The sequence below is a fragment of the Mustela nivalis genome (assembly GCF_964662115.1).
Source record: "Mustela nivalis genome assembly, chromosome: 7".
Lineage (NCBI taxonomy): Eukaryota > Metazoa > Chordata > Mammalia > Carnivora > Mustelidae > Mustela > Mustela nivalis.
The window spans coordinates 50,402,947-50,427,210 of record NC_139026.1 but is presented as its reverse complement, the minus strand read 5'-3'; the positions used below and the strand labels follow the sequence as shown (position 1 = coordinate 50,427,210).

The 24,264-nt window shown below is 37.6% G+C and overlaps 1 protein-coding gene across 1 annotated transcript in view; it reads left to right on the top strand.

Annotated features, from left to right (window-relative positions):
• MSRB3 (methionine sulfoxide reductase B3) overlaps positions 1 to 24,264 on the top strand; it is a gene marked incomplete at its 5' end in the record, with an annotated part of 164,809 nt that overhangs the window by 41,007 nt on the left and 99,538 nt on the right. The window contains 2 exon segments of the mRNA XM_082738269.1: positions 9,742 to 9,850; positions 11,470 to 11,547. Coding sequence (XP_082594395.1) covers positions 9,742 to 9,850; positions 11,470 to 11,547 — 187 coding nt within the window.

Genomic DNA, 24,264 nt, shown 5'->3' with positions numbered 1-24,264 from the left:
TTTGAATGTGGAACTCAAGAGAGGATTCAAAATAGTAATAAAAGAAAAAAATTAATCTATCATCAATTATTCTTTTCTTAATTGCACTGATTTAAAATATTAATGTTGCAATTTTTTTAAGATTTTATTTTATTTTATTTTATTTTATTTGTTTTTTAAAAGATTTTATTTATTTATTTGACAGACAGAGATCACAAGCAGGCAGAGAAGCAGGCAGAAAGAGAGGAGGAAGCAGGCTCCCTGCTAAGCAGAAAGCCTGATGCAGTGCTCGATCCCAGGACCCTGGGACCATGACCCGAGCCATGACCCGAGCCGAAGGCAGAGGCTTTAACCCACTGAGCCATCCAGGCGCCCCAAGATTTTATTTTTTAAGTAATCTCTACACCCAATGTGGGGCTTGAACCTACAACTCCAAGATCAAGAGACACATGCTCCACTGACTGAGCTTGCCAGGCACCCCTGTTGTTGCAATTTTTAAATTAAATTCCAAGAAACATAGCCAAAATCGTCATCTAGAAAACATCTTTTGGAAGAAAATTTAAATACAAATAATTAAAATGGGGGGTTGAATAAATATTTAAATGCAGCATATACTTACTTAGTACTTACTCTTGCCCAGGCACATTGCTAGGTGCTGGGAGTGCAAAGGTAACCAAGATATGTATGCACTCTGTCTTTCAAGGAGGTACTGAATAATTCAGGAGAAATCTTATGCCTTTTCTTTAGTTGTCTCGGTGATAAAGAAAAATATAAAAATTTTTACTTTTTTTCACTCTAGAATCGTTCAGATTTTTCTGGAACATACAGACTCAAATTTAGCTATTCATTGAGTGACAATTGCAGACTTGTTTTCTGCTCATTAATTTAGAATTAAGTTAAATTTTACATTTGATTTGGGAGATAATGTAATTTTGGAAATTTACAAAGCTAAGCTCTCAGACAATATAAATTTTATTTTCTTTCTATTGAAGTATTCTTAATGGTACATTTAAATAGAATTCTGCATCCCTAAGTGGTGGATCCTGTCCTTCCTTTTTGTGGATAGTTACCCCTCATCTTCCCTTCAGTCTGCTCTCAAAGGGGCAAGGCAGGATGGGAGAGCAAGCTATTTTTTTGCAAGTCTTTTTGATTGCATGTGAAATGTAGAATGGAAATGAGCCTGTCTGTTTTTAATTTTTTTTTTCTTTCCCTGTATGGGCCATGATGGTATAGTGAAGACCCATACTAGAAAAAAAAAATTAAAAACAGGGAACTCCACTTTGTCAGACATTTCACATGCAATCATATAGACTTGAAGTTAAGTGACTTTCTCTTCCACCATTGTCACTTGATGATGGCGGTGCCTTTAAAAATTCTCTTTTTACTCATATGCTTTGCAAGCAAGAAAATGCTTTTTGCATCAAGAGATGTTTTAAATATTTCCCAAAACTTAGGCTTTATGGTCCACATTAATGTAAAAATCATTGCTCTTGGTATTTGCATTACATTCTGAAGAGTTGATAAAGTACTCTAGTTCTTTTAGATACTTAAAGAATGTTGATAAAATTATTGCTACATATGACTTCAACAATTAAAAATTTACTTGTGACACACAAGTAATAGATAGAAATATAAAATGGTTTCTGTCTTACAGAGTCATTAGGGTGACTGTTTCACCAGGATACACATAGTGGCAAGCATCTCCATGTCTCCTATCAAGAAACACATGCCTCTCTAATTATGGGAACTTACTATTAAAAGCTAGAATTTTAAACCATATTAATAGGCTTTGGATGTTGTGGGAAATAAATGTACTCCCATTGACTTCCAGTGAGAAAAAGCTTGCACACATTCCCCTTAATATTAAAACTGCCTTATTTCTTTAAAAAATATATTTTTTATTTATTTGACAGAGAGAGAGATCACAAGTAGGCAGAGAGGCAGGTGGGGGTGGTGTGGGGGAAGCAGGCTGGGCGGGGTGGGGGGGGAAGCAGGCTCCCTGCTGAGCAGAGAACCTGATGTGGGGCTAGATCCCAGGACCCTGGGAGAGGTCCTAAGCGGAAGGCAGAGGCTCAATCCACTGAGCCACCCAGGCACCCCAAAACTGCCTTATTTCTCAGCTACACAATTTCTCCTCTTCCAAATCTAAATCCACACTTTATCCTGTCTGTTTTTACTTTGGTAAGTTAGCTGATACCTCTTATGTGAAAGATGCTTTGGATTCCATTCATCAGACCTGGATACTTAACATCTTGACATTGAATACATTTGATCACACTACATCTCAGCTTGTCTAGATGGAGTTCTCTGCCCTATTTGAATCTTCTCTAGCCCTCTGAGCCTATAGATGCTGTTTCTACAATATATGAGTTTTCCATATCTCAGTTACAATTGGATCTTGTCAATCTAGATGGGCAAAGTTTGAGAATATTAATGTCTTCTTTGTTAACGTTCTATACACAAAATTTTGTGTATACTTTTACCATGTGACTGCACATTATATTGATGGCTTTTCTTATATCTTTCCTGCTAGAATGTGTGCTCTCCTAAGATCAGAACCTTGACTTATTTGTTTTTAACTTTCCAGAGCTAATCATAGTTCTTGATTCACTGTAGATGTTTAATAAATAGTTGTAGAATGTATGAATTAATATGAGGCTCAACAGTTTGTATTGTCAAAGAATTTATAATCTGGGAAAATAAAGTGGAAACAACTGAAGACATTTGAGAGTAGTTGAAAAATGCTATTTTAGCCCATTAACTAGTACCTTGTAGAGTAAATGCACTAGTACTAAAGGTATACAGAAGAAAGGAGTTATCAGAGTAGGGATGAATTTATCCGAATAAATATGAATTTATTTGGAATTTATCTGAATAAATATGTAGACCTGGAAGGAAAATTTCCTTAAAGTATTCTCTCATTTATCTATTCAGACCTTCAGTATGGAAACCAGAGGCCAATTTTATCATTCAACTAGGCTCCACTAAAACATATGGTCTTGTTTAATTCAAAGCATTTAAAATGGTATGTTGCTTTGGCATGCTTCTAATGTCCATTGATGTTAATTAGAACTCTGTGCATGCATCAACAGAATATAACTGAAACCGATCTGTAGAACTGTCTAATGTGAATAGAAAAACAATGAGAAGGCATTAAATGTGATAATTACTATGACAAGCATATGATTTTTCTCACATATAGAAAAAAAAATCTTTTGGAAGAAACAGTGGTCTTGCTTTCTGACTCTTAAGACCTCAAGTTTTATTTTCTTTGTGTTATATTTAAGACTTGGAGGATGAATGAAATGAAACTGAACCTAAATTAGGAATGTTTTTAAATATGGAAACCAGGTTAGGTACAAATTTTAAACTTTCTTTAATTATGAATATTCCCTGACATCACCTGCGCAAGCATTCGGCAGGGAGGAGGGACTGGATTGTTCCAGAAGGGTAAAAGCATCCTTTGGCTAAAGGATTTTGCTTTCTGGGTGTATCAAAATTTTATCACTGAAAAACATCTATTGAGTGTCCTCTCACACATGACTCCAGGTTGGGAATGATAATCTGTAGTCTGAAAGGGATGACATTAATTACACAGAGCAAGTTAGCAGAGACTGCACTCTAGTTCTGGGTTCAAAGTTCAGCCAGTCAGATGCTCTCGGAGAAATATTTCAAGGATAACTCTTTGCTAAAAGGATATTCGCTAACATTTCTCTTGGGATTAAAAAGTAATGCCAGACAATGTCTGTATGAAGATATGTAATTGTAAATTTCCTGGTTTAAAAACTTACTCTTAGCATGTTTAAATTGTTGCTTTCTGCCTAATTCACATTCAGGTTTTGGCACATGTCTTGCAGTTCCCTGTCTCTGTCTCTACCACTGGAGCATGAATTAGCGTAATCATCTCTTGTATTGGCCATGTCCTCTGTTTAGAAAGCAACTCTTGGATATTCGTACAGCCAACTTTCTTCCTTCAGGGCTTTGTCCAATGTCACCTTCTCAGTGAGCCCTACCTTGACCATATTTAAGGCTACAGCCTGTAACTTCTTCCATTTCTAATCTTCTTTGCTCTGCTCAGTTTTGCCCTTTCCTTCCTGTGTACTTGTCACCTACAAAGAGGCTATCTAATTTGCTTACTTATTTTCATTGTGTTTTTTCTGTCTTCCCCCACCCCTGCTGCTTTTGCAGGAGCTCCATGAAAACAGAATCTTTATTTTGTTCACTGGTATAGCCTAAGTACATAGAATAATGCCAACATGTAATAGGTGCTCAATGATTACTGGAGGAATGAATGAATATATTTTATTTAGCACAGTACCTGGCACTCTGTAAGCATTCAACACTTTTGTTGCCTTTAGAAAAAGTAAGAAAAAAGTGTTGGATCAATGGTCCTATAAGTAAGCCCCGCAACTCTAATTTCATGGAAGCCACAGTATTGAGGCAAAAGTGTCATGACATCTTAGATTGCATGTTAACCTCGGGAATGTTTTTCCTATGTAGATCTATTTGAGAGAAAAATCAGAATTGGGTATGCTTCTATAGGCATGAAAGCTTTTCTTTCTCATGCTTGGCATTTTTTTTCCCCAAGTCTTTATTAAATTACTGGAACACAAAACAAACAAACATATATGAAAAAAATAGTTCATGGAATACATTTCACATGCTATTCTAAAAATGGACTAGATTTGGCTTTTATAAATGCCCGCTTATTTAGAAATTTCTAACATTGTCATATCTGGATAGTGTTCAGCTTTCCACTGTGATGGACTAATAACCAACTGAAAATTCAAAGTGGTAATGAAAATTGAAGCATACCACTTTGAAATATAGTAGCAAGCTATTTCAACATGAATTTTACTGTTTAAACCCACTAAACTCAAAGCAAAACAAGATGGTCTTGTCATCTTTTATTTATTTATTATCTTGGGAAAATATTTAATAGTTCATTTTTTTCTGATCCTAGAACCCAAACTAAAGTTATGGGGTCTTTAGGTCTTGTTTTGTTTTGATTTTTCATAATGAAATGTAAGATTTATGACTTAAAAGTGTTCTAAGACTTAGGTAACAGATCTGATTTACTTCTTAACAGGAAGTTAAAAAGCCTTTCAACGTTTTATAGACTTTGTGAGAATCCCATTTGAACCTTGTCATTGACCTTCTGCTGAGGGAATGAACACAGGAAAACAGACATTGGCCAACAGACAAATGTATTTATTTTTCTGAATGTACTATGGTGATTATTACTCTTCTCCTTTATTATCTTAAGTTGTTAGCAATAGTTCTTGAGCTAAAAGTTATTGCATAATTTAAGAAGAAAGAAGAAAACAGTAGCATAATTTGTCCTCACAGACTATATAATGACTATGGGCTTTAGGGTCAGATAGCCCTGGGTTTGGGTTGATATATCTATTTACTGTTTGTCCTTAGTTATTTTACAACCTCTCTGAGCCTCAGTTTCTGAATCTGTAGAATGGGCATGATGTCAAACTCCTAGAATTATTGAGAGGATTAAACATGGTTATGTAAAAATGCCTAGAAATGTGCCTGGCACATAGTAAATACTCAAATTTTAGGTTTTTTTAAACTCTTATTTTAATCATTTAAAAAGATAATTTGTGAGAAAAATACTGTCCTAAGGGAATTATTATAGAAAAATGGTTACCAATAAAATACTGCAGCACACTGAAATAGTTAACCTGGCTACCTTTGAAAATACATTTTTTTTAAAAGATTTTATTTATTTATTTGACAGAGAGATCACAAGTAGGCAGAGAGGCAGGCAGAGAGAGAGGAGGAAGCAGGCTCCCCGCTGAGCAGAGAGCCCGATGTGGGACTCGATCCCAGGACCCTGAGATCATGACCTGAGCCGAAGGCAGCGGCTCAACCCACTGAGCCACCCAGGCGCCCCTGAAAATACATTTTTAACTTCAGAATTTAGTGGCTTCAGCATGATAATGTGGTACTGCATTTATTCAGACAGTGTTTGCCGAGATCACTTAGATCATTGCTGTGGTCCTTAGAGCAGACCTGTGAAGGTATCAGCACATGGTCAGAGAGACTGACTTGCCTGAGGTCACATGACTGGGAAGCAGGCAGAACCAGAACATGAACTTTTGCTGTAAGTCTGTTTCTACTTAGAGCAAGAGCTTGCCATTGGAGCTTCAAGATAATACTGGCTTTGAGGCAGCAAGCCTCAATGGAACAAGCACCAATATAAAAAGAGACTTCAGGCATATTTCAGTCAATAAATACTCTTGGATGGGGTTCAAGATGGAGCTTATCTATACCAAAGTTACTCTATAGGGACTGGTGTTATGGTGAGATACCGAGGTGGCAGTATCACTCCCCCAAACATATTTTGTGTTGCATGTGTTGCATGTATGCACACACACACTCACTTGTGCCTTCGAAGCATTCTAGTAAACATTTAAATACAGGGAGAAGTCTTTCCCTAACATACTTCTAAGCCAATTTAGAGGTCATTGAGCCAATGTCATATAATACTAATGTTAAATTACCCTGTGTAATAAGAAAATTACAGTTCCTAAGTGAAGATAGTGAAGGGAAATCATCCAATGAATTATTCTAGGATTTCAAAATGAAATGATTTCTTCGAAATTAACAGTGGCACCATATAACTTTAGAAAAGTGAGTCTGAGAGGGAGAAAGGAAATCAGAGACAAAAGGGAAGCCTTTCTGTGTTTATATATGTCAGTTTTGGGTTATGACGCTGGAAGAACTAATGTAATAGTATAGCTTTCAATTGTCCAGGAAGTATATTATTAAACTATGTGGCAAGAAATTTATTAAAATCTGCCTAACTGCTCATTGGGTTGTTTGATATAAAATCACAATAACTGTTTCTAGTCTGCATATACTTCCTTTTGCTATTAGATACACTTTGAAAGCCTAATTATTTTGAGAACATGGTATGACCAAAGAATAAAAACGTACAAAGTTCGACAACTTCAAATAAGCACTAGTGTTTCTTAAAGGGAAAAAAAAAAAAAAAAAAAACCTCACTTACAGTTAGGAAACAATATTTATATTTAAGGTTGAAAAGCCAGGATATAGGAAAATTTTGCTAATTTGGAAGATGACCTTTAAGTGCACCAAAACCAAATAATTTGTAGGCTGTGACATAGGGCACATTCCTACAAAATTTGTGTGAATACTGCTTTAGTGGTTCTTGAAAGACAAACAAAGAAAGCTGGACTGAAATCTTTATCCCCCTCCCAGATAAGACGGAGTCTGACAAAAGAGCACAGCCCTCTTTCAAAGCTTGCCCTGAAAACGAGGTCTCTGTGGCATAGTTAATGAGATGGTTCATGGTGGAAAAACAGTCTGTTTTTAAGAATGTTTAGATCAAAAGTAATTTCTAATCTATGAAATAAAGTGTCCTCAATACCCTTCATTCACTAGGAAAGCTTTTATGTTTGTCGTATTTACTTCAATCAGATGTTTTCAATTTTACCTTTTCTCTCTGTACAAATACTTTACGTGGTTCGTCAAAACTGACCAGCAATTTTATTCTCGTTCTTCAGAAGAGATTTTTGAGAGAGGAAGAATGAAAAAGAGAGAAACATCTTTGCCTAAACGATTTGCAAGCATCTGTGCTTTAAGCTACTTTTTATGAACACTCCTTAGTAAATGACTCAAGGTAAAAAAGCAGAAAAGCATCCAATGTTAGGAAATTGCAACCCAATACCGTGTAATTTAAACCTGCAGTTGCTTCTCTTGTGCTAAATGACATACAGATGGGTAGCTTAGTTCTCTCAATTTTGGGAACACAATTGGTCTTTTTGTATGAATGAACATATATTAACAAAAATATTTTGGGCAGAATCGTTTAATTCTAATTGTACAGATTTTAATTCTGTGCCGGGAAAGAATACTTTTAACCCAGAGATTTTGTCACATTAAATTTGCAATTAATGAATCTTTTTGGACAAAATCAACAGAGATACAACCCTTCCAACTAATAGAGAAATAAAAACAAAAAGATCACTTCTGAGAGTCTAGAGTGAACGGAACAGAAACTCGGTTATAACAGTCAACTGAAAGGTAACAAAGCAGTTCCGTGTTCAGGCTCTGGAAAGGTGGGCTCGGACAGGACAAACATTTCTCATCTGCCCCTCAGAAAAGATTGAAAGTGTAAGTAGTAGGTGTTTGGGTAAAGCCTAGTGTAATATGGGTTCCACCGAGATGAGAGACCGGCACGCCATCAGCCATATGCCAGCTGTCCCTGTTGATCTTCCCAGGCCAGAGCAAGGCCAGCCTGCTCCGTGGAAGGTCAGGAGAGGCGCTGTTTGACGACCCACAGGCCTAGGTCAAGGTGCGACTTTGTTTGGCTCTGGTTAGCTATCTTCCCGCCTCTGTATTTTCTCATCGAGGATCAGCCGCTCTGTCTTGGTGGCCCTGATTCTGGAAGCTGATATGTTTCTTCAATCCCACAATCAGGGGAACCGGTTAGTCAATTTTTCCTGGTTTCATTTCAGTGACCTCACATACTATGACATCAGGTGACTTACCAGTAAAAGATGTGGGGAGCTTTTCTATTTTAATCAGAGTTCTTTTCATTTCGGAGGAAGTTCGGTATTCAGGTAATGAAGCAAGCTTTCTTTTAGAAAGTTCAAAACATGGTAAGAGATTTTGCACATAGGGCCCACTGCAAGCCTCTTTCCCACTATGATGGATGGCCTTTAAAAAAAAGGGGCAATTTTATTGCATTGAGTAAGGGTTGCCCTGTCGCGGAGTTATATTTCTTTTCAATCATTTGTGTAGGTAAAATAAAATACTACATATAAACAGGTGTTGTCTGAACATTTTACTGCAGTCTGTGTAGGCTGAAATAAAAGCTGCCATTGTTATTACAGTCACATTACAATTATTTCCCCATTCAAATACACTTAATCAGTGAAGTCTTCCTAGATGTACTTTGCAAAAAGAAGACTGTAGGTCTCTAAGTAAAATCACATTCACTTTACTTCTTCTCTTTGTCTTCCCCCTCCCTATTTTTCTCACCTTTTCTTCGGAACTTATTGAATCTACATTAGTGTTAAAGCCTTCTTCTGGAGTCTATTAAAGCTTTCTTGCTGCCTCTCTAACATTGGAAGATACGGTCTCTAAAGACACTTGTTTTTAAGAACTCTACAAAACCTAGTGAAATGTCTGACAGAATGACAGAGAACAATAAATTCCTACGTTATGGAAAAATGCATCTTTAGGGTTTAAAAAAAAAATAGGATGCCATTTAAATGGCCTAGAATGGAAATTGAATGATGGTTTCAAGCTATCCCACTAAGTTGCAGAATTGTTGAGTGGGGAGTTACTCTTCAGTATCATATGCCCATCATCTTATATATATATATATATATATACAGTGTAAATGCTCATAAGCAGGGTGATGCTTTTTGAATTTCTTTGAAAAAAAAAAAAAAAGGATTTCCTGGTATTAGGAGACAAAGGATATGTATGCTACCGCCTTTGGGAACATTCAGTGAGTTGTTACCATCCCATGTTGGCATCTTTGGTTAGGGCACCTTGTCAATGCTCCAGTGGGATCCCTTGAATCTTGAGAAAGATTCTCTTCCACCAGAGAGAAATAGTCAACTGCAGTTCAGATAATTTTGTCTGGTGCGTTAGGGACCAGTCTAGTGGTTGACAAGTGACTGCAGAAGCTGGGCGGTGGCGCCCAGCCAAAGCAAGTATTTAGGATTCGAACTAAAAAGACTCCTTCTCCCATATCCTCTCTCTTTCCAGGGTCATGTAGGGATAAAAAGAACTGTAAGGTGGTCTTTTCCCAGCAGGAACTGAGGAAGCGGCTAACACCCCTGCAGTACCATGTCACTCAGGAGAAAGGGACCGAAAGGTAAGATGAGCTGTAAGAAAAAGTCATTAAGAACTAGTTTTCTTCACCACCCCCCGCCCCCACCCTACCTCCACAGCTCTGAATCCTTTTCCTTGCCATTTAATTTAGAGAATTCTACTCTTATTTGCTAAAAATCTACAAATTAGTATCCTTGAAAAGGTTGAAAATGGTATTGTTTAGGTTAAGACTAAGTTTTATTTATTCTTTCCCCCATTTAATGAACACTCTATCTTATGTAAAGTCACAAGGCTTTTATTAAGGGCCTGTTTTTAGTTTACTACAAAATGTGTGGAAGTAATAGCGATTTAGGTACATTTTTTGGGAAGACATCACAGTAAGCAAAACCATGAGGGACATGGCATTGTGCCAGGATGCTGAAATTTTGAAGGTGGCCATTGTAAGTATAGACGTTTTGGCTGCAAAAAGAAGGTAGCATAATTTAGTTCCTTTCTACCCCACTCCAATTTCTTTTTGAAGCACATGTGGAGAAAGTATTTATTGGCTCATTTGTGGTTGGAATGTCAAAAATTTTCAATAACTGCCCTCACATGGCTTTGGTCCTTGGAAGTTCGCCCTGAGTCCTGAAAAAAGAGTTTGTTCACTTCCAAGACGTTTTTAGTGAATAAAGTCTCTCTCAGCTGATTCCAGCTCAAAGGTAACCTGCCAGGGTCCAACCATTTTGTTGTTTAATTTATACCATGGAGGCTGGCATAGGGCTGTGACTTACCTCTGATCCAAATTTATTAATGATGTAACTTCTTGTTTTCATTCATGAACTGAAAGAGCCCTCTGCCACACACGGGGGCCTTGTTATAGGCAACATTCTCTTCCTGTCATAGTATATACTGTTTACGGAATTTACCCAATGTCGAAGCTCTGACAGAGTCTACTCTCACCACATAGTGAGCCAGTGGTGGGCTTCAGCCTCAGCCCAGGAGGACCTCTGCCTGTCCCGCTGTGTACATGACTAGCCAAATGATTTAATGCACACAAACAACTAGAGATTAGGTCATTCTTAAAAATTCTGTTTATAAAAAAATTGGACCTCATAAAGAGGGTGAAAGGATAATAAAAACAAGCTGCAGAGCACATAGACTTTTTGTTGGGCTAGCACAGCTGATTTGTATTAGCTGAATGACCTCCTAGCCTTTAAGATTGTTAACTTAGAAAAATATTCCCTTAAAGCTGCAATATTCCTTTTCGAACCAAAAAATAAGACTCCTTCCACTTGAAGTCTTGGACCCTTCTGCACTTTTGGGTATATACACTCTTGGACACTGTAGAATAGGCAGAAATCTTATGTAGTAATTTTTTTTCCCTGTGATTCTGAATTATAAGGTTTTTTTTTTAATAACAAAAATTTTTTTCTAAGCATTACAGAACTAGATGGCTTGATCTTTTTTTTTTTTTTAACCTGCTCTAGTTTAGGGTAGTTATATGCACATTTTATTATATAGATTTGAAATATATTAGTAATGTTCAGATTTCCATATGTTTGGTCTGTTCTCATTTTAAGACAAAAAGATTTATTAGAGAAATATATTTTAAGTAAATACATTCTGTAAGAAATAATACTAACTTTGTTTAAATTTTTTAATGCTTTGTTTATTGTTTATCAGTGCCTTTGAAGGAGAATATACACATCACAAAGATCCTGGAATATATAAATGTGTTGTTTGTGGAACTCCATTGTTCAAGTAAGTGTGTGAAAAACCTATGGATATGGGAAATATCATAGATGACAACAAACTAGTTATTGCTCATTCACAGAATCTTTATGCTACTAAAAAAATTATCTTTATGCTACTAAATATTCTTATTTTTATTATTTCTATTTTCTCTCTACAAAACAGAAGTAATTGTTGACTTTCATGATAAATTACCAGTTGGTAGACTGGCTGCCTTTGCACTATTTGGATCTTTAAAATCTCCAACGTTAACTTGCTCATAGCAATTAACCATGGTGCTTGGAAGAGCTATGAAAGAGATTTTGGTGGGCATAGAAATGTTTATATATTTATCGATTTTTCTTCTACCAAGTGATAGCCCTAAATTCATTTATTGGGCCACAGTAAAAGTTCTTCTCATGCATCCTTCGATTGAATAATATCCACCAGGTTGATTATTCATATTTCTGTAACAAAGCGCAATACCTGTACTGAAAGTAATGTGGGTATTATAACCGATAGGTGTACAAATGTAAGCAAATTATCTTTATTTTAAAGATGCCAATACTTTACTGTAAAACAAGCAGTATAGAGATTTTTTTGCCAAAACAGTCAATTCAGACAGTGTAGGTTATGGATCTTATTCAAGAAAGGAAAATCTTTACCAAAATTTAATTATCTAGGTGTAGAAAAATCCTAGATGCCCTGTACTTCCCATGGAGATGCTTATTTAGGGGAATGAAAAGACAGAAAGCTTAAGTGAGAGTAAATGTCACTTATTTAAAGCAGAATTACAAATTTCTAAGGGGAAATGAACAAACAAGAATCCTATATGTGTAGCATGTAAAACATACTTAATATCTCTCCATAAATGTTTCCCTTTTAAAACACTAGCATTTACATATTTTTTCCAGAAATAACAGGAAACAGTAGTTTCCTTGAAATTTTTTTAGAAGTTTAAAACCTTTCTTAACCTGCATAAACCTTATTGCACATTAGTGTTGGTTGAGAATCTGTTCTGAATTCTTATGTATTTATTCTTCATGTTAAAAAAAAAAACCTAGCCCTTCAAATTGTCACCCATTTCTTCTCAGAAAACACACATCCTTATATTTCAACACCTTTAGCTTGTGTCATAATAGTTGATATAACACTTAAGATAGTTGCTGAGCCATGTTAAACTTGTTAATATCCCAAATGGTAAAAATTGGCCACATCCCCTTTGCCTTTTGTTTAAGAATCTCCATCTCTTTCCCCATCATGTGATTCAGTAAAGTAGTGGATCTGAGGAAAACTTATTGTTTTAAATAAGAAACAGAACCACTGTAAATGAAGGATTGAACCCATGTGAGATCTTGAGTCACAGATACTGAAAAGCAAGATCTTTGTTTCAGCACAGGTACTGGTGAGATTCAGGGAGTTTCACATTTGAGGTGATATTATGTCAACTTCCTTTAGCATTCTTATACAGAAAGCTTTTATTTTCTAAGTTTCTAAGGAATATGGTTTAATTTTTTATTCTCTTTTCCCCATATTTTTTATTTTTTATTATTTTTATTTTAAAAAAAGATTTATTGTATTTTATTTATTTGAGAGAGAGAGAGAGAAAGACAGCATGAGAGGGGAGAGGTCAGAAGCAGAAGCAGACTCCCCGGCAAGCAGGGCACCGGATGTGGGACTTGATCCTGGAACTCCAGATCATGACCTGATCCCAAGGCAGTTGCTTGACCAGCTGAGCCACCCAGGCGCCCCAGCCCCACTCTTTTTAAAATTGTATGCTTCTCCTTCCTTGGTTTCTTGTCAGTTTTAGTGGGGGAATTGTTTTAGCCTTTACTGTAGATTGCATAAGTTCATTGGTGTAGGGCTGCTGTCTTTAGACTGGAGAAATTGTACCTTGGGTGTCCACCAAGACTTTCCAGGGGCAACAGAGCATGGACAGTTTTGAGGGAACCAATTTCCTAGTCCTCAGCTTCTATGTGTATGCTTCTCTGACACTGATGTATCTGAGAGAATCTGTGGTCAGCCACTTCTTTCTTCCTATCTTCTGTCATAATCCCCTCTCATACTTTACAGATGTCATACCTTTCACTCATCCCAAATCTTACTATGATTTATTGTCCTGGGATAAAGTCTCTAAGGCTTCAAGCAAAGTGACAGTTCAAGAATGCATTACTTCTGAAGGGGAAACCCAGGAAAGCAAGGATCTATATCTATATCTATCTTGAAAAATACTGAACTGGTAAAAAAATATGAAATAGTATTTCATCCTGGTAAGACTCTGTCTGCCTGCCTGCTTTCTGCTTATCCATCTTTCCATCTGTTGTCTGTTGTCTGTCTATCCATTTTCTACTGGTCTCCTCAAGTGAGACTGTTGTCATGAGGAGATGTATCCACATATTTATTTAAATTTGAAAAATGAAAGTCTTTTTCTTTTTGATTTGGTTTCACTTGGTTGATAGGACAGAGAGGACTACTTTTGCAAATGAGGTTGTATGGTGGACTTCTCCATTCATTAAATGACCTAAATAGATAACTCTAAGATTTTGACCAAAAAAAAAAAAAAAAAAAAAAAAACCAAAAAAAAAAAAAATATATATATATATGTTTTTTTTGGTTTTTTATATATATATATATATATAATATATATATATATAATCTTAAGCCTGTAATCTATTTACAGGACACTAGAAAATTCATTTTTTTTCAATTATTTTAATTTTGATAAGAAATTTTAGCCGTTACTTCAAAATATGTAGGAGAGTATGTATCAGTCAGCACACAATCTGGATACAGAAACCACACAGTAATTTGAACAGGAAAGTAAGTATAATTTAAAGAATTACGACCCTTAACAGACGATTGTGGTAATGAGGGGATTGGCTAGGAGGGAGTAAATAGAAATTCTGAAGAATACAGAAAAAGCAAATATGAGAAGCAATCAGGACCCCTAGGGCTGCGGTAGAGTCCAGGGAAAAGCTACCCCCAGTGCCCCTCCCCCCACCTTCCCCTCCCAGGGGCTGAAATCTGGGTCTTACTGGAGAGGGCGGGGCTGTACCCCGCTATACTGCGGTGTCATGACTGTTCATATTCCTGGCAATCGACCTTCTGAAATTTGCTGGAGATCTATCTTCTGCGGTGCTGGGGAAAGCCGTTTAGAGGGGGGTGTCTCACTGCAGGCATTCCGCCACGACAGCACGCGAGTGGCGGGGGTGGCGGCCTGGGGTGGCCGGTGGAGCTGCTTCCTGCCAGGTGCTGGCTGCTTCCTGGCACTGAAGGCAGCACCTGGCCCGGGCGAGGCTGCTGTGCTGTCGGAGCCTGTCACGGGGGAGGGGGGTGCGCGCTGCGGAGGCCGGGGCTGCCGATGCGTTCATACTGCCGCAGCCTGGTGCGGGAGATGCTGCCCGCAGAGCGAGCGCTTGGAAGGACAGACGTACAGGCGCTGCGGGAGCCCTTGGCTGGAGAAGCTACACGCTCCGCGGGGGCCCCTTGAGTCCGCAGACTGAAACAGGGGGGCGGAGCACCGTTCTCTCTGGCAGTTTTCCTCCTGTGCCCTCTGCTGATGAGGTTTAATATCATGCTAACTGACAAAGAAAAAAAAAATTTTTTTAAAGGTCCCAGCTCCGTTTTAACAGTAGACAAGGCTAGAGAAGAAAGAGACAATAAATTGATAAAAAACCCAGAGTATGTGTGCATATGTATGTATATGTGTGTATATACATATATATTTCCCCCCCAACTCTCCCCCCCCCCCAATTCTTGTAGGTTTTATGAACAGAAGTTTGAAAGCCATTCGCCGGAGGAGTGAATGGCACCACAATGAGCTTCCTTCTTGAGATGGTTGGTTTCACACTTGGAACACAAAGTGCAGGGAACCATTGAGGTGTGTGGGTGAGCGTGAGTGAGAAAGTATGAGGGGTTTTTGTTCAAAAGCGGGGAATAAGGTAAGAAAACTTGGCGGAAAAGACTAAATAGAGTAACAATATGAGAGATAGCAGTGGGAGGGGAACAGATAAGAAAGAAAATGAAGAAACAAGTGCTGAATTGGAAAATACCTAATCATGAGCAGGATGAAAAGGCGGTTTTCCTGACTGCTCTGTTACCAATACTCACAGTGCATGTGTGTGTGTGTGTGTGTGTGTGCATTCACGTATGTGTGTAATCCTCTACTTTCACTTGACTGATAGCGTTATACATAATATTTCCTTACAAAAAGGGCCATTCAATTATTCTCATTTCATTTTCAAACTTGTACTTTACCCTGAATACATTCCCTTTCAACAATATACTGCTTTCTTACTGCTTACCAAGTACAAGAACCTTATTCACAGACTGCTTATAAACCAAATGTGTAATTTATTCCATGGTTCACATTTTCTTCACATTCACAAATTCTACCAATCTAGTTTATTTCTCATTCGGTACTACTGAGTTTCAGTTAGTAAATTAACTGAGTCAAGAATGTTCTCTCCTCTGGTTATTTGAACTTATGAAATTTCATAAAATGAATTTATTGCACATCAGATAAACGAGAGAAGGCTTTGGTGAAATAAGGGATTCAGAATGTATTTTTGACCACATATATTTTGCTTTGGCTGACACTTTGCCAGGTGTTGTGGAGCAAATAAAATAAATTTATGAACTATTTTTTCCCTTAAAGCACTTTTGTTGCATCATATGATAAGAAAACAGAATAAACACTTGTAAAATATAGAAAAATAATGCTAGGGTCTATCTGGATGTGCCTTTTAGAAAGGCTTTCATGTGGTGGGGCACCTGGGTGGCTCAGTTGACTAAGCATCCTACTCTTGATTTCTGCTCAGGTCATGACCTTAGGGTCGTGACATCCGTGCTGAGCATGGAGCCTGCTTAATATTCTCTCTCTCTCTCATCTACCCCTCCCCCCTGGCCTTGTGCGCGTGCTCTCTCTCTCTCTCTCTCAAAAAACCCCAAAAAACCGAAAAAATAATTGCTAAGTATTTGTTTGTTGATCTGATTCATTTCTGAACTTCGTGAGATAAATTATGGAGAAATTTTGAGTAAGGCAGTAGCTTGATGAAAATGAGAAGTAAGCCACAGCAGTGCACAAGATAGATTTTTTTCTTTCTTAGTTTCTTTTTAAAAAGATTTTATTTATTTATTTGTTAGAAAGATGAGAGAGAGCGAGTGTACAAGCAGGGGTAGTGGTAGAGGGAGAGGGAGAAACAGACTCCCTGCTGAGCAGGGAGCCCGACATGGGGCTCCATCCCAGGTTCCTGGGATCATAACCTGACCTGAAGACAGAGGCTCAATGGACTGAGCCACCCAGGAGCTCCACAAGATAGATTTCTGGAGGTAAAAAGAGAAGGGACTAAGGGTGACAGCTTCAGTGGGATTTTCCCCCCCTTGTTATCTGATGAGTCTCAACATTATCCATGTGTAATCAACTCCTAATAATTTTAAGACTTGGAAGAACCACATAAGATAGTTTTTGTTCTGTATGCACTAATTTATCAGGCCTCTCACTGAATTAATAGCTCATTTTACACAGGGTCATGAATAATGATGATGATGATGATAATAACAATAGTAAAACAAGAGTTAACATTTACATAGCACTTACCATATGCCAGGCATGGTTATGAGTACTTTATATAAATTAAATTTTTTAATCTCCAACAACACATTTTATAGATGAAAGAAATTGAGAGAGGCTGAGTATTTTGAGAAGGTCACACATCAGTATACAAATAGATATAGAACAGTAGCACTTGAACTTTTAGACAAGAAGAAAGGTAAGGAACTATAGGAAGATAAAATTTTAATTAATTTAGATTAATTTATTTAATATTTTATTTAGGTCACTCTGGTCTGATTATTTTCCTCAGCATAACTGAAACACACACACACACACACACACACACACACACACAATTCCTTGAAAAAAACGTTCTTTGTTGCAGGAGTTAAGTTGAAAATGAAAGACCATCCCAATCTAGGGAGTGCTGAATCAAAGGTAAACAGCTCCATCATGGCAGGTCATCAGTAAGGAGTCAGCTTCAGAGGGGTTGTCCTTATGGAAGTCCCTTGGAGTCTTGACAGGAAGTCGTAGCAGCATCCAGGAAGCCATGAGGCCGTTCAGCATCTGCGAGGTAGGGCAGCGGCTGGATTCATGGGCACGATTCTAGTTATTGAAACTGGAAGGTCATTTTATTTTCACTTATTGACCCCTCCCATTTCATTTTCTTCAGTAACTGTATTCCAAATTTTCACCACCTTTTCTGAATTCTCTCTATTTCTGCAAAGGACTGAGGCCAAACGACATGAGCTATCTTAAATATCTTTTCCTTCTATCTTGAAATTTCTTTTTAGCTTCATTATCATCAAACTGAACCCAGATTTGTGACCTCAGACTTATCACCTGTGAAAAAGGGCAAAATTAAACCAAACAGGTGTAAAAACTAAATGCAGGAAAAGACCTAGTATGTGGCTGATATTCAACAAATGTTAAATTCAAGTGGCCTGACCAAGTTTTGGGAGCATATCCTATTATCACAACAGCCTAAGCAACTCCTCCTATTGGGAGAAAGTGCAGGCTTTATAAGAGTGTGTCTGTTAACAGGAGATATTAGTGCGATGAGTCACTGCTCCAGCTGTGTTGCTACATTTCAAATGGAACTCTGCTGCGAAACTGTTCACACATGCCACATTTCACATGAGCCTCCTGTGCAATTTTATTCTAGGCTACTTGAAAATTTAAGCCGTTTTTCAACTCTTTAAGAACATAAGCCCTTTCACTGAAGAAATTCCAGTTCAGTGCCACACACAATTTACTCAATGATGCTATTCCATGTATGCTATCCCACTTACCATTAAAGGAGACTTTCAGCATCAACTTTTCCCCTTCTGTTGGTAGGTTCTGAGTGTGCCCTACACGCAACTATGTGTGTGTGTGTCTGTGTTGTTGTGGTTGTGGTTGCTGTTGTTGTGAGTGGAGGAAATGTAAAAGTGGGGGAGGGAGTTTTCCATTCTGACTCTTTATTCAAACCCCATTTTCTTAACCCTTTAAAACACTATCCATATAATATTTATTCATAAATCATTTTAGTCACTATGGAATTCTACCAGGAAGAGTAATACAAACTTCACATCAAGCTTTCTTTTTATGGAACTCTAGCTGGAAATTGCTCACGATTCCAGCAAATGTTTCTTAACCTCTAACAAAGTGCATTTAACTTCAATTTAGAAGATTTGAATTGCCCTTTACCTCATTCTAAATCCTTAAACAAAGTAAACTTTCGAGTACAATGAAACTACTCTGAAAGGAACTAGATTTCTGAGTAGTGGCTTAATCTGGTGTTCTACCTGAATAACTCATACATTATTTTGAAGAGGATATAAAATTGACTTCCCTCATCCGATTGGCCCTTCCTGTCTTGTCCCTACATACAGTGATTTACAGGAAAAGTATCTGTCACAGAGGGAATTACTTTTCTATCTGCATCTCATCTGGAAGCTCAGGGCAAGACCACAGTTACATTGAAAGAAGAGTATTTCAGTGTGTCTTATACATGGACAAGTAACCCATCGTATCACATTATCAAAGAAAAGCACAGAAGCCCTCCAGGGTCTCAAGGGGAAGTGCTGTAAAGCTCCAGTATGGACTTGCTGGGTAGCCAGAAGCAAGTCCCTTAAATGATCCATCTCATTTTTCTCATCTGTAAAATGGTGAGAATCACATCAACTCTTCCTCACTCATAGCACTACTGTAGCAAATGAAATAATTATATAAACATGCCATAAAAGATATAAAGATACACATATAAAGCAAGGTTTGTAAAAACTGTGCAGCTTTAAATAAATTTACATGGTGAAGTATAAACAGCATGCAAATCTGAAATTCTCAAAATTAAGTCAGCATAGTCTGCTTTTGATTCTAACCCTACCACATGTTTTATAATATAGTTTGACCTAGTGATCTGTATCCAAAATATTTTCAGTTTCTGCTGAATAATTAAAAACAAATTTAATCTAGATTCTAAATTCCCCAAATAATGTGACTTAGATGAGTAACTGAGAGTTTAAATATATTAGTTAATTGCAAATCTCCCCTTAACAAGTCAATAAACTTCTTGAGAGAATAGGTCATGCCTCAGGATTTTTGTAACCCCCATCTCTACCTGGTGCAAGGCCATAGGACTCTGCACATCCTTGGAACTCAACTGTTTGTTAGATAAATGATTTAATTCCAATAAAGCAAGGTTAACAGTAGAGTTAAATGATTTACGTTGATGCTAGAATGGGGGAGGTAGAAATAAGCACTTGGTTATAGACTCCCCTAATTATTATCTTCTGTCACACTCTCTCAAATGTTTTCTGTAGACCACTCAATGGTAGTTTCTCTGGATGCTTATTTCAACAATAGCATTGCTTACAACTGCAAAGGCATACCTGTCCCAACTAAGAGACACATGGAAATGGGACTGTTGGGACTATAATTTATAAGGAAACATTAAAAAGAGCAAAAAGTGACAAAAAATAGGGTCAGCTACCCAAAGCTATATCAAAAGAGAAGTTCATAGCCAAACTTTTTTTTTTTAAAGATTTTATTTGAGAGAGAAAGAGAGTGAGCAACCAAAGCCTGCAAGTTACTGGCAGTTAAGATTAAAACCTAGCCACTTTAGGGGTGCCTGGGTGGCTCAGTGGGTTAAAAGCCTCTGCCTTCGGCTCAGGTCATGGTCCCAGGGTCCTGGGATCGAGCCCCACATTGGGCTCTCTGCTCAGTGGGGAGCCTGCTTCCTCCTCTCTCTCTCTCTCTGCCTGTGTTTCTGTCTACTTGTGATCTCTGTTTGTCAAATAAATAAATAAATCTTAAAAAAAAAAAAAGATGGGATGGAGCATCTGTAAAGGAAGGTTACGTCATTCAGCGTCTGATATTTTGTACACATTGTCTGGCTTTCATCAAAAATTACTAGCTATACCAAAGTAAAGGACCAAGGGAAATAAACTGACAAAAGATACAAGTTTACAGGTGGCCCAGATATCAGGATATTTAAATCATCAGACACAGACTTTTAAATAACTCTGATAAATATATTCAAGAAAATAGATGATAAAATGGGGCATTTCACCAGAGAACTGGATCTGTTGTAAAGAATAAAATAGTTTGAGGGCTGAAAATGCCATAACTGACATAAACACAAGAGATGAATTTAACAGCATATTGAACATTAAAGAAGCAAGATTAGTGAGCAGAAAAACAGGTCAGTAGAAAATATTCAGACTGAAGCTAGGGGCTTAAAAAAATGAAAATTAGTAAGAAGATAATGCAAGAATTACAGTTTCAGGAAGAACATATTATAGCCATAGAAAGGAAAGGAAAAAGTAATGGTAGGGAAGCAATATTTGAAGAGAGAAGAGCCAAGAATGTTTCCAGACTGAGGGGAAAAAAGAAAAAAGTCACAGATTCAAAAAGTGCTATAAATCTGAAAGACTGAATATGAAGGAAACTGTGTATGGGCACATCACAGCAAATCTGATGAAAATTGAAGGTAAGGAGGAGATCTTAAAAGCACTCAGATAAATTAACTTGAAAAATAAAAACAAGTAGAACTGTTAAGTAAAACCAGGGGGTTGATCTTTGAAAAGACCAATAAAGTTGACCATTTCTGTTGGTCTAACCAAGAAGGAAAGGGAGAAAGAAAAGAAAATAGGTTCCATCACTAGAAATGAGGATGGGATAAAACCAAAGATATGAAAAAAGAATTAATGTAAGAGGATACTGTATGTAATCCTGTTCTAATAAATTAATCTCAGTTTAATTTTCTAAGAATCAAATTTGAGTATAGGAGAGTTGTAATACTCAAACTGACAAGTAACCCTAGAAGGTGTTGGTCGGGGTCTGGAAAAGAAGCACTTTAAAATCCTGCTGGGTGGAGTGTGAGTTGGTAGTAACTTTCTGCACAGTAACTGAATAAGTTATGTTAAAAGTCTTAGAATTCTGCATGCCATTAATCTAGCAAATACACTGTTAGTTTATTTAAAAATCATGTTAATGTGTTAAGATAAAGCTATAATGTCTTTAATCAGTCTTCTTTATGATAGCAAAAATTATTTTGAATATTCAGCTAAGTGAACTACCTAGTGAAAATATATATGTGACATTTCAAATAATATTGCAAAAGAATATTTACTGATCTGGAAAGAAATTTAAAACAAATTTTAAATTTTACAGAACAATGATTACATATGACTATATTTGTAAAATACATATCTCTATCAATATGTGAATATAAAGCAGTTTAGAAGGTTATGCACCAAATGTTAACAGCAGTTATTTCCAGGTGGTTGGATTATAGGTAATTTATTTTCTTGTCTATCCTTTTTATTTGTTTTAAAGATGGACATGCATTTTCTTGGGTAATAAGAAAAAAAAGAAAATATCTAATATTTATCTTTAGTCAATGTGCTACAAACATTGAACAATTTATTTATTTAAAAAAGGTTTTTTTAATTAAATTTTCTTTTTTAAGTGGGCACCACACCCAATGTGGGGCTTGAACTCAGGACTCTGAGAGCAAGAGTCCCACATTCCTCTGACTTCACCAGCCAGGCACCCCGGAACAATTTATTTTAAAAACATCATCTTGGGGCGCCTGGGTGGCTCATTGAGTTAAAGCCTCTGCCTTCAGCTCAGGTCATGATCCCAGGGTCCTGGGATCCAGCCCCAAGTTGGGCTCTCTGCTCAGCAGGGAGCCTCCTTCCTCCTCTCCCTCTGCCGGCTTCTCTACCTACTTGTGATCTCTGTCTGTCAAATAAATAAATAAAGTCTTTAAAAAATAATAAAAATAAAACCATCATCTTTCTACCCCCAAATTTATCTTATTTTTTTTTCCCAGTGATAATTTCAAAGAATAAACTAGAATGTAATTCCCAATTTATTTTTGAGAGTCCAAATCCATCCTGTCCATGTAATAATTTTCTCACATCCCACGTGGATACATTACCTACTGCCCTTCTCTTCTAAGTGGCTGCTGCTGCTTCTCTTTTCCTTCTCTTTTATCCCTAAGTGATAATGATGCTAACCCAGGACAGGTGGCCCCTGGGTCTTAAATGTTGCTCAGACCTTCTAGATATTAACCTTCTCTTGGCCTACAGCTTCAAACATCATTTCAGGTTTTCTCCCCGCTGGCGGCTACCTTCCATCTATCTTCCTATGGTCTTACTCCCAACACCTGGAGGTAACTGATGAAGGATGAGACACCAATTTGAGAAGATGTGTATTTATTTTAAACAGACTTGCTTTCTTAAACTGTTTGTCGTGTTTGAACGAGAGATTTAAAAAAGAACAAACAAACAACCATTGATTGAGGGCTTACCTCGTACTAGGCATTATGCTAAGCACTTTAAAGAAAATTATCTCCTTTATTCTTCCTAACTTAAATAGAAAACCAGAGCTCACAAAGGGTGTGTAATTGACTCAAAATAACACTGGCCGTAAGGATGGAGCTAGGACAGAAGTTCAGGTCTGGCTGTCCCCAGAGGCACCACTCCTCAGCTCCTGCACTGCATTATAATACCGCCCTGTATTCTTTCCCCAGAGGCACCACTCCTCAGCTCCTGCACTGCATTATAATACCGCCCTGTATTCCGGCTGATCATTCTTTTTGCTGAGTAATTCACCATCTGGTAGCCATCGCACTCTGGTGTTAATTGGTGCTAATTTTCTGCTGATGGCCAAGTGACTGTACTTGGGTTTTAAAGTAGAACAAGCTTTGATTAAGGTGTGAGACTTTGGAGGTTCAAGTCTCTCTCTCTCTCTCCTTACTGTGTACGACTTTAAATAAGCTACTTAACCTCTGTGAGCCTTAATTTCCTTGTTTGCAAGATGAGAACAATACCTGTGTCAGGAGAACTTTGGAGAGGGTTAAGTAAATAGTATTGAAATGTTTTGTCAGTGGCAAAGACACTGTAAACGTGAAGCACCGATGCTAAAGCAGTTTCAGGATCGGCAAAGACTGCAGCTTCCAGAACCCAAGTTCATTAGAGAGTGGGAGGGCCTGCCACTTCCTTGGAGAAGAGACCAGATGATGAGTTAGTAAGTAATGCTTAAACTTCTCCTCAGTGTCTTTGCTTGCTGGGGGATCACTGTCTAGTGGGTGTCACAGACTGGTGTTGATGTCAGTGAGTAGTGGTTTGCTGTGGGAGATGGGATAGGGAGGAGACCGATTTTGCTTGTTCAGCATAAACGCGGGAGGGATTGGACGATCCCTAGTCCTACTATCTCACAGGTCGGCCAGCCTATATCTGGAGTGCTCTGTGGTTCAGTATAAGAGCCCCATTTCAAAAGGCTTGTAGACAAAGTGGACCCCATTGGGGAAAGAGCACCTGAGGGTTAGGCATCTCAAAACCATGTCACTTGAACAGATGATGGAAGAGAACTGAAAAGCTCACTTCAGGGGAAAGAGAAAAGGCGTGGAGCATGGGGCCTTGGTGGTCTACGTTAGCAGTTTGTAAATCTGGCTGTCCATGAGAATCACAAATTCCAAGCCTCTCCCCTGCTCCAAATCCAGATTTAGCAAGATTAGGGTGGAGCCCAGAATCTTTTTTTTTTTTTTCCTTAAAGATTTCCCCTAGTTCTAATGCTTGATTACCATGAGTTTAGGTGGGCCTTAAGAAAGATTTGCCTTACGGTGATGTCCATAGCCATGTAAGGGAGGGATAAAACACTACAGATAATAAACACTAAACAGAGGTAAAATTTCTCAACCA